The sequence below is a fragment of the Macrobrachium nipponense genome, chromosome 41, assembly GCF_015104395.2.
Source record: "Macrobrachium nipponense isolate FS-2020 chromosome 41, ASM1510439v2, whole genome shotgun sequence".
NCBI classification, from domain to species: Eukaryota; Metazoa; Arthropoda; class Malacostraca; order Decapoda; family Palaemonidae; genus Macrobrachium; species Macrobrachium nipponense.
Genome location: NC_061102.1, coordinates 30,016,117 through 30,027,198, shown reverse-complemented (window position 1 = coordinate 30,027,198; position 11,082 = coordinate 30,016,117). Strand labels below are relative to the sequence as shown.

General features: G+C 35.4%; 2 protein-coding genes across 2 annotated transcripts in view; both read left to right on the top strand.

Annotated features, from left to right (window-relative positions):
- Positions 1-11,082, top strand: part of LOC135212810 (DNA mismatch repair protein Msh6-like) — a 71,669-nt gene that overhangs the window by 48,491 nt on the left and 12,096 nt on the right. Inside the window, 2 exon segments of the mRNA XM_064246582.1 lie at positions 9,467-9,579; positions 10,066-10,221. Coding sequence (XP_064102652.1) covers positions 9,467-9,579; positions 10,066-10,221 — 269 coding nt within the window.
- Positions 3,787-6,365, top strand: LOC135212396 (DNA mismatch repair protein Msh6-like). The gene is made up of 6 exons (XM_064245766.1): positions 3,787-3,928; positions 4,112-4,247; positions 4,548-4,687; positions 5,248-5,391; positions 5,651-5,789; positions 6,193-6,365. Exons 1-6 carry the CDS (start codon positions 3,797-3,799, stop codon positions 6,363-6,365), a joined length of 864 nt encoding a protein of 287 aa, XP_064101836.1. The 5' UTR covers positions 3,787-3,796.

Here is an 11,082-nt window from a genome sequence, read left to right as displayed (position 1 = left end):
GATGATATCCCTTCAGAAACTTTGTTTAAATTTTCTGAAAGTACGTACTATTATACTACAATTAGTATAAGTTTTTTTTTTCATACTTTTAAGTATAAAATCAGTAGTACGTAGATTATGTGTATGCTATTTTATGATTTTTGAAAATAATACAAAGGCAGTAGATAATTCAGTTGTTAGTCACTATATAAGAACTCCATGAATTCAACTGGTTAAAAATCAGAGTTGTCGTTCTGTGGAAATTACTTTCTTAACCTCGGGGAAAAGTGCAAGTACAATCTGTATGTACTATGTTACGTAATTACAGCACATACAGTTAATGTACTTTCAGAAGATGTGATCCTATTCACACTTTTTAAAGATGATACCCCTCCAGATGATTCTTGCAATATAGGATTTCCCTTTGGAGTGTAGCATATTGAACATATGCCCGTATATTGTAACAGGTCACCGCATAAGGTGTTTCGTGGTTGGGATCTTAGTTTTTACAAAAACACGGAGCTGTCTAATAGCTCTCCTAGGGCTGAGGGCTGCCCTAAAGGATTGGATATTTTTTATGTGGCTAGGAACCAGTTGGTCACCTAGCAATGGGACCTGCAGCTTTATCGATAAATTATAATGGAAAAACCATGTAATAACTGTCTCATGGGTTTCACCCTTCGAGGAGCCTGAGGATTCCATTTGCGATACTGGGAACAACCTGGAGGTTACTCAAACTCTAGGTTCTACCTGTTCCGTCATGTCCCGAACAGAAGGATGGGTTCCAGTAGTTAAGGAGGACCCAGGATGAGTGACTGATAAAGTTTATCGTAGCACAACCATCGCTACCAGGTTCGTGTGGGGAAGAGGCACCACTGATAGGTAGAATGAATATCTCAAGGTCTGGAGGTTGACTAGTGTCCCCTTTCGAACTAATAGTTCTCAGTTTTTGGGTGTAGAGTGTTACCTCGGACGTAACACGACTCCAAAGGTCGTTAGCTCATTTATACAGAATGACACTTTGGCTGTGACTGCCTGTATAGTGGACGTTTCTGTCCATTAAAGGCATTCAGTCAGTAGACAATGATCTGGTGGAGAGGTTGTCAGAACAGAAGGAAGTATCTCTGTAATTACATGTGTACGTGCATGGTGATATACATTGGACTGTTGATTGGGCATGTGAATATCGCTTCACACTGACTAATCTTCAGATGAATCAGGAGCAGTGAACTGGATGGGGCACATAAAACTCCGATCTGATAAGTGATAACATACTCTGTATCAGAGTAGCCTTGACGGACTACCACCAGGCACATACATCAGTCACGTTACAGGAAACTGACCGTGGATGGGGGTCTTCCTCTGACCTTGGTAGAGTGGGAGTACTCAGTAACCAGGGTTTTGACGTAGACTCAAAAGCAGTCTGGAACATCAGTTCCAATTGGCCCCGGAATCTGAGATAATGAGTCAATGCAGCACAGGTCATGATGACAGACACATTTCTTAGTCATGCTCAGTACTGTGTGAGTATGTGTGAGGGACCTTCAGAAGGGCCGGCTTTGACTTGTCAAAGTACTCTGTGGTTATAGAAAGAACTACGTCTCCTAGAACATTAAGGTGGTAGACGTAAAGGAACAGGCCAAACAGAGGCGATCGGTCAAGCCTACTCCTTGTTTGTCAAGTTGTACCAATGAGGTTATACAGAAGAGAAGGTCATCAGAGGAATATGGGCCTTCTGGCAATTAAGAACATATCTGTTAAAATGATCATGACGGTTGGTCTGTGACTGTATCGAAGCTCAAAATTGAGCAAATTTAAGGAGGTGTCTGTCTGTTCGTTGAAATTTGAGAGTGGGTTCTTTGTTAGGAAAACCACTTTCAATTTCCTGTATATGTATATATATAAGGTTGCCCAGAGGTCCTTGGACACAATTTCCTTGGGTCCTTTGGTGGCTGTTCAACAAATGGTGTAACTCATCCAGTACCCCTGGTGGGTCAGTTGGTATCTTGTCTAAGATGATGGTATGAATGTGAAATGGAGGAGTTAACTGGCCTCTTTCCTTTTCAAATTTCTGTCTCCTTCTTTACTTAGGGCAGTAAGAAGAGAGTACCATCATAAGCTGGAAAGGACAAGGTACAGGTGAGTGAGGTGGCCACACTGTTAGGGTTAGTATCAGTAAGATACCTGTCAGTAGCAGGACATTCCTCTCTTTAGCAAGGGGGAGAGGAATGATAACAATCCTACATGAGTGGATGAATTGGTTTGTTAGGGGAACAGATCTTCTTATCTTCCTCAGACACAATGAACTATGACATTGTGTAAAAACCCAGAAGTCTGACTATGATATTCATATATGTCTTAGATTCGGAAATATTGGTCAGTTGTTTCGTAGAATTCTAGTATTCAGAAAACTGATCAAAGGTGGCAAACTCCCATTGGTTAATAGTACTTACCTCCCACCAAGAGTAAGTCTATCCTAATGTTAAGACCGAAGGTTTGTTTCGTATATGAACAAATGATAAATTTTTAACTAAAATGTATTTTTCATAACTTACAAACCTGATGTGTTAACATACAAAGGCCCACCTCTAACCACCCCTCTATCAACTAACCTTGGTTGGAAGAATAACTAACGGGGTCACGAGTTAATGAGGGGTATGTGGGTGGCTTCACATGTCTCGTGACCAAGCACAGATGCCAATAGTCTTTTGCGTACACAATTATTTTAAACTTTGCCGGTTTCCAGCTGGCGCTGAGTATTTATCCTAATGTTAAGACCAAAGGTTTGTAAGTTATGAAAAATACAAATTAGTTAAAAATTTGTCATATTTATTTGATTTTACCTTCACCTTCTGCAAACATTACTTATGTACATACATACATGTCTTCTTTATTTTATTTTATTGTGTGACTTTGTTATGACTGACTTATGAAGTTTACCTAGCGATGCAAAGAAAACTTTTACTCTGACAGAAAAACAAAATGGCATCCCATGAATTAGGGGTAACGTTAGTATACATATGAAAGTGGATATGTATGTACATAGTAGTTACTGTAATATTTTTATACCAACCAGTTATTCCTTCTTTAAGGGTACTGTAATAAACTAACTTTTAGATAAAATTACAGTAACTTTAATTTCATTTAAAAGTTAGCCTAATACTTAAGGAGCATGATTAGGGTCATCTTTAGTGTTCAAACTCGAGAAGTAAGCATTTATTAGCAATTTAAGAGAATGTGCCCTAACTTTATGCGAAACTTCCCCTTGCGCGAGGGGGTCTGGAACCTAACCTCGCGTAAGTTCGGGGTATTACTGTATTGTTTTTAACCCTTTAAAAGTTCATAATTGTGAGAGTTAAGTATAACTTAATTTTACCAGACCACTGAGCTGATTAACAGCTTTCCTAGGGCTGGCCCAAAGGATTAGTGTTGACGTGGCTAGGAACCAATTGGTTACTTAGCAATGGAACCTACAGCTTACTGTAGTATGTGAAGCACATTATATCGAGAAATTAATTTCTAATCACAATAAATAAATTCCTCTGATTCTGCCCTGGCTCCGCAGGAAGCAAACTCAGGCTACCATAGTGATAATCGAGTGCGCAACCCACTCGTCCAGTCAGGAACTCATAATTGTGAGAAATAATGACATTCACAGTCAAGCACTTACTACATACGTAGTTTGTAAATTTCTAAAAGTCATAGAACACATGAATGTGTGAGTAGTGTGTATAACTTGCACAGAGTTTATAGCACAAGAACAACTTAGGATTTTGATATTACAGAGATAAGCAGTCTGTTTTGTCTCCTGCAGGGGATGAGGCAGTGGTGGGAGCTGAAGTCTTTGCATTATGACACTGTTTTGTTCTTCAAAATGGGGAAGTTCTACGAACTGTTCCATATGGATGCTATATTAGGGGTGCAGGAACTTGGTCTTATAATGATGAAGGTAAGTTTTGACTTGATGTGTACAATAGAAAGTTCCCAAGTGAATAACTTGCTTGTAATAAGTTTAATGAAATAGTGCCTTGTTTTGTGTAAAATACTATTTTTTATGATTGTTTGGAAAGGCACTTCCTTTTACTGGGGAATTGCGTATGCTAACTGAAGTAAATTTTTTATATTGATTTAGGGAGAACAAGCCCACGTTGGGTTTCCAGAAATAGCTTATGGACGGTACTCATCAACATTAATTGAAAAAGGCTACAAGGTGGCCAGGATAGAGCAGACAGAAACTCCAGAGATGATGGAGAAGCGTGTCAAAAGTAGTAAGTTAGCTTTAGAAACAAAATTTTTGTAATCTTGATATGGAAAAAGTATTTTAAAAATATTGCTGGTTTTATTATTGAAATAAACACAACATGCTATATTTTTATTATTTTGTTGTAATAATGCTATTGCAACTTTGCCCCATCCCCAGTTGCAAATACCACTTTTATTGCATTTTATTTATTTATTTATTTTTTTTTTTTACTAATCCTTTCTTGTAAAACTTATGCTCCAGTATTTTACCAATTTTGTCAGATTTTCCTTGCCTTTCAACTTCATATCTCTTTTTCTTCAAACAGTGACTAAACCAACTAAATTTGATCGTGTTGTCAAGCGAGAGGTGTGCCAAATTAGCACCAAAGGAACACGTGTTTACAGTGTCCTAGACGGGGAAGCCTCAGAGTCATCAACTTCATATTTGTTAGCATTAGCAGAAAGGGTAAGTTCCAATTGTCTTTTGCATTTTGGTCAGAATATAATTTAATGTGGGTTTAAGTTTATTTTACTTGTTCAATATCTGAAACCTGGGTTGGGGTAGTCATAAAGTTAGTAAACAATGCAGATAGGGCTGTTGCTATTCATCAGTTTTGTTACTAAAAATCTATACAATGTAGCACCATCAATGAGTTAAGTAGTATACAAGCTCTCTCTTTCTCTCTCATGGATCAGCATTTAGTTGAGGAGCACCTGCTGCTCTAATTCTTAATTGCATCACCTTTTTATATTCCCAATACTCCCATGAGTTGAAAGCCACTATTTTAGGAAGTATTAAAAATTTTGTTTTGAAATATTTTTCCTGAGGACTTCATTGTGTATTGTGAATGTAAAAGAAGCACTAGAAACGTTGAAAATCAATTGTAAGGAGAAACCCATTGCATTATTAGTAGTAGGTTTTATGAAGAAATGACTCCTGTTCTTGAAGGTTACATTGTGATGGAATTTTTTTATGCTTCTAATTTCTAGGTTGGAAAAAATTAACTGTGCATTATTTTTATACAGTCTACAAGAGGAGCAGGTGATGGAAGTGAATTGGGTGTAGCATTTATTGATACAAGTATAGGGACATTCCATCTTGGACAGTTCACAGATGATCGTCATGTGTCTCGTCTTCGTACCCTCATGGCACACTATCCACCTGTTCAGGTAGATCTAGTTTTACATCCATTTTGTATTTGTCTTCATTTTTTTATCTTGATGTATACATTAGGCAGGAGTGGACTTTTTTTTTTTTTTTTTTTTTTTTTTTTTTTTTTTTTAAGGTTTTTTTTTTTTTTTTTTTTTTACTTTGGTACTTTTTTTTTCTTCCCCCAAAACAAAAGATTTGGTTTGGATGCGAGGAGTGTCTCTTCAGAAAAACCTCGAAGAGTTTGTTTAATGCAAGGTGTCCCTTCAAAACTTGTAGTTGATATTCTGGTTCCTTCCAGAAAAGGAATTCTGGACAAGTAGCAAGACACTCAGTTTCCTGGCCGAGGGAACTTACTTCAAAGGGGAGGACTCTTCCTTGCAGTGGCCAGAAGAACTGAAAAATCTATTAGATGAAAGTAAGATACACAATAATTTTCATTTGCTGTAATATTAACTATTAACAGACATTTCTAAAGTTTTGTCTAGTTTACTTCTTTTTTAACCACAAATTCCCAACTATAAAGGTCATTTCAGGAACAGTTACTCGTGTCCATCTATATTCTCATTAATTCCAGGCACTGCAGGCTATCAATAATGCAAACCTCTTTATAGTCACTTATCTTTGGGTTCAATTCAACCACGCACCAGCTACCTCTTCTAATCTCATCCAAATTCATATTCTCTTATGCTTGCCATCACAAATTTTCTCCATTGCCAGTTTTACTTGGTAATTTTTTTGCGATGGAGATTTTTTTTATGAGAACATTGCGTTTGATATTAACGTTAATTCTGTTATCTTTTCTTTCTTTTTTTTCTCAGATGATACATTAGGCTTAACAGCTCATCCACGTTATGAATTGGCTGTGTCTGCGCTTGGTGCTCTTGTTTGGTATTTGATGGATTGCCATTTAGAGGAACAGTTGTTAACAAGAAAATTGTTTTACTCTTTACAACCCAGTGGATGTTGTAGCTGCCGAAGAAAAGGCAAATAAGGGATCCCTCCCTTCGTTTATAAGAAATAGACATCACATGGTAAGCCATCAGTCTTCTTGATCATATACAGTTTACTTGACCAAATTTTTATGCCAGTTACTAGTAGCTTTTATGGTATACAGAAGTTTATTTTTGTATTTGTTTTAAAGTAGACCTTGGAAAATGGTGTGTTGTCCTCAGCTGCTGCTGGTTTTTTTTTTTTTTTTTTTTTTTTTTTTTTTTTTTTTTTTTTTTTTGTTTTTTTTTTTTTTTTTTTTTTTTTTTTTTTTGTTTTTTTTTTTAAATGGATGAGGTATAGAGAAAAGTCGGAGGAAGAGCAGATGATGGTAGATTTGAAATGAAAGGTCGAATTGCAAATGTTGGGCATTTATATTGTTGACAGCAGATGACTATGAGGAAGTTGCGACAGGTGAAAAAGTAAGATTGTTCTTTTATAGAAAATTGAAAGTTGAGTATTATAGTTGAAAAAAAATTAAGATGCTTATACAGTGGTACCTCAAGATACGAAATTAATCCGTTCCGAGGCGGCCTTCGTATCTTGGAACACATTTTACATGTAAAATGGCTAATCCGTTCCAAGCCCTCCAAAAACACCCCAGTAAATTATATTTCCAGGCCTAAAAACACATGTTCTAGAGTTACAACACCGATCCGACGGAAGAAATATGACTCCAAAAAGGCAAAATACTGTACATACTTGAGTAATATTCAACTGCATGTAATGTTTCCAAACCCCATTTTTGCTGCATATATTAGGACTTTACCATATGTCCCTTAGCATAAGCCTAGCCTATGTTAGCGGTTACTACTGTAGCCTAGTCTATGATTCTGACATCTAAACCTAAGAGCTTAAAGCTTAGAATATGCCAATAAAATGTATAAATAATCAGTATGTACTCATTTCAAATAATTATTAATTAATCATTAACTATAATACACAAACAAACAAAAAACAAACCTTCCAATCGATTGTTTACATTCAGCTCTTACCTGTCCTTACGAGTATGACGAGCGCCAAGCAATCATTTTTTCCTAGCACACAGTAAGCCATAAATTGTCATTATATCTCTCTTCAAACTAATGAAACTACCAAACAGTATAATAACATTCATTTCTGGTTCTTATTCTATCTTTACCTAATGGAGATACCGAGTTACTGACAGCTATAATGAAACATACATATACGTACGGTAAATAATAAAACAGAAGAAGAATTCTAAAAATAAGTATATGTTGGCAGTCTGATTTATTTTATATTTTATGATATCTAATTCACAATTTTTTATTAAATGTGATTATATTTCAAATAATTTATTAAGTAAACCATTAACTATAATAACAAACAAAAAAAAGGGTTCCAAAACGTTCTGTATTAACCGGTTTCCAAAAACGGTCTGTTTTACATTCCAGAACTTACGGAGGTACTCGAACGATCGACAAGCAATCAACTTTACACAGTAAGCCATAAATTCATTCTCTCTCTTCAACTACTGAAACTACCAAAAACAGTATAATAACCATTCATTTCTACTTTATTCTATCTTTACCTAAATTTTTTTTTATTAATTGTATTGCATGAATAAATTTTTCAATTACAGCATCCTTTTACCAATAGAATACTTAAAGCACAAGGGGTAGATGCTGACCAATAGGACGAGCAGGACCTTATGGGGTGACTAGCATCAGGAACCACCGGGAGAGGGCGGGAGGATGGTGGCGAGTTTACTCAGTTTCGGCGGCGCGGGAGTTTTAAAATTGTTCTCGGTGGTCCGGGCGAATCTCGGGACTTTACAGCAACAACCTTTCGTATCTTGAAAACTTTTCGTATGTAGAGCAGTAAAATTTTTCGCATTGGCTTTCGTATCTCGAGTTTTTCGTAAGTAGAGCCTTTCGTATCTCGAGGTACTACTGTACCTAGTAAGGGGTTAATGTTATTCTGGATGGTATGAAATTATAGATTGGAAACATATAATCCAGACAGACTTTAGGATTGCATTTTTATCATATGTCTGGACAGTTCTGGAAATACGTGATAATTTGGACCATTTGTAGAAATTATGCAGATAACATGTTAAGTATAAATTATAAAGTACAATGCCTCAAACACTTATGAAAAATTTATTCATTTAAAGGTCTGGTAAAATTAACAACAGTTGAATTTGAAACTGAATCAGTAGGAGAAAAAGTCTATAAAGGAACATATATGCATTATATAAACCACAATGCTTTTTGAGCAATAATAGCTTTAAAAACTTAGAATTATACTTTTAACCTGTTGAAATTACAGGGGGGGTGGAGAATTGTAATTTGCACAGCAATAGTCTGATAGAAAATAAAATATTGAAAAAACTGTCAACAGTTCTAGTAAAGTAATACTATAGTTAATTTGATTAAGATTGATTCATCTTTGGGTCTGATGATGTCATTTGCAATCATAGAGATGCCCACCTTTGAGATTCTGGTAACTAAAAATGGTGTCATCTGTAAAAAAAAAAAAAAAAAAAAAAAAAAAAAAAAAAAAAAAAAAAAAAAAAAAAAAAAAAAGCTTGCAATTTTTACTTTTTTGCCTCCATTTTTTGGAGTGACCCCAATTAGATGACGCCATAGTGAGCATTATATCACTGAAGATAAATTTACTGCTATCAATGACAGAAAAATGTATAGCCCATAGGCAGTCATTGTTTGTTTGATTTGCTACAGATGAGTCTGTTGTTGATGACAGCAAGGGCATGTCATAAAAACCCCTTTGCCAAACAATGAACCATGCCTGATGTCGTAAGAAATTTGAATATAGCTAGGGCAAAACCCCTGTAAGCGAGGAGCGTCAAAATCCCCATACTGGCACTGATACAGTCTTGGAATCTCATAAGATGGAAACTTTTTGTAATCTTGAGAATATTGATACTATTTCCTTTTTTTAGCATATTAAGATCAGATTCTTATTTAAAGAGATCAATTAGCATTCAAGTTATAAGTTTGATATTTCACATAACAAGCCTAAATAGTTTTTTATTTTGATGTTTTTTTATAATATGCCTTGTTAACTTATTTTTCTGATAAACTAATCCTGTATATAATTATTAATAATGATTCTGTTAAGGTACTTGATGGTGTGACACTTCGTAATTTAGAAATATTTGAAAACACCAGAGGTGGTGTTGATGGAACTCTTTATCAGAAGCTGGATCGATGCTCAACACCTTTTGGGAAAAGGTAATATTGATATGAAGGTTACCCTCATTTTTAAGAGGTTGATGTTAACTTTAGTGTCCTAACTGCTTGAAAATTTGAGGTCAATCATTACTGTATTAGCTTAACTCCGCTTGGAAAATTCTAAGGTTAATCATTACTGTATTAACTTACCCTGCTGCAGTATGATTGTGCCTGAGTCAATAGTAGGGTAGTAGTAGGCAAATGAAAAACAATTTGGCCTTAGGTTGGCTGGAAGAATTGTCCTGGCTTCCCAATGTCCTGTCAGTTGTAACTAATATCCTAATCCATTCCTTTCAGTCTGTAGCCCTTTTTTTTTTTGCTTAGATTTTGCTCTTATGTAGAAAAAACTTGGTTTAATTAAACTATTGCACTAGTACTGTAATGATGAAGTAAATTGTTGCTTCCTAACTGTTACAGTCTATTACCTACATATTTTGAGCCTTCTTGAACTCAATTATCACCAGATTGCCAAATGTTCTCCTTCAGGTTGCTTCGGAAATGGCTTTGTGCACCTCTTTGTAATCCATCAAGTATTGAGTCTCGGTTAGATGCCATTGAAGACTTGAATAATAATCCTGATATTGTTGAAGAAGTTGCTCCACTCCTGAAGACGTTGCCAGACTTGGAACGCCTTCTTGCCAAGTAAGTCTGTGCAGTTATCCGAAGTTTGCAATACAATTGTAGTTAAGAAGTTAATGTACATTTTTTTGTTTTTCTGTGTATGTAGTAGTTTTTGCATTTGTGTTCATAATCTCTCCACAGAGGGTAATAAAGAAATTTAAACAGTAGAGCCCAGGACCTCGAAGTTAATTCGTTCAGAAGCAGCGACAAGATGCGATTTTGTCGAGATCTGAATTAATTTTTTTTTTTTCCCTTAAGAAATAACTGAAAATAAATGGATTAATCCGTTCTTGACTACCAGTTATTACCCTAGCCTTGCCTTTTATAGAAAACATTACCCCTAAATACATGTAAATTACACTTAAATAAGTTCAGTGTTTTAAAAAAAAACGCACCATTCGAGGCACTTTTTTCAGTTTTAAATATATACTGAAGTAAAATAACTGCCCTACATACGCCTAATTCGGCCATAATATGATGGTTAACTGAGCGCTATAGGCTAGGCTAGATATGTAGTATGTACTGTAAGGGAAGGCATAATTATTGTTGCTAATAATAAAACATTGAAAATCAAGTCTAATTCTTACAGGAACTTAATAAAATATTAAAAAATAAGCCAAATTATTTCTGTTAGCATAAACTTCAGACAAATTCCCTATGTTAAGTCGCTAGATAGTGGCCGTGAGCAGCCGTAAACAAACCATCATACAGAGTCTACTGGAATATTGTATACAAAATAACTTTAAAATATCTTTCGTTATGTGTTATAACATTAAAATTTTTTCTCGTAAAATATTCTTGTAAAATAGGGACGCTTTTCATAGGCGCTTTGTGCTTTATAAGTGTAACATCATTATCGGCGGAGTAATACCCATTGGAAGT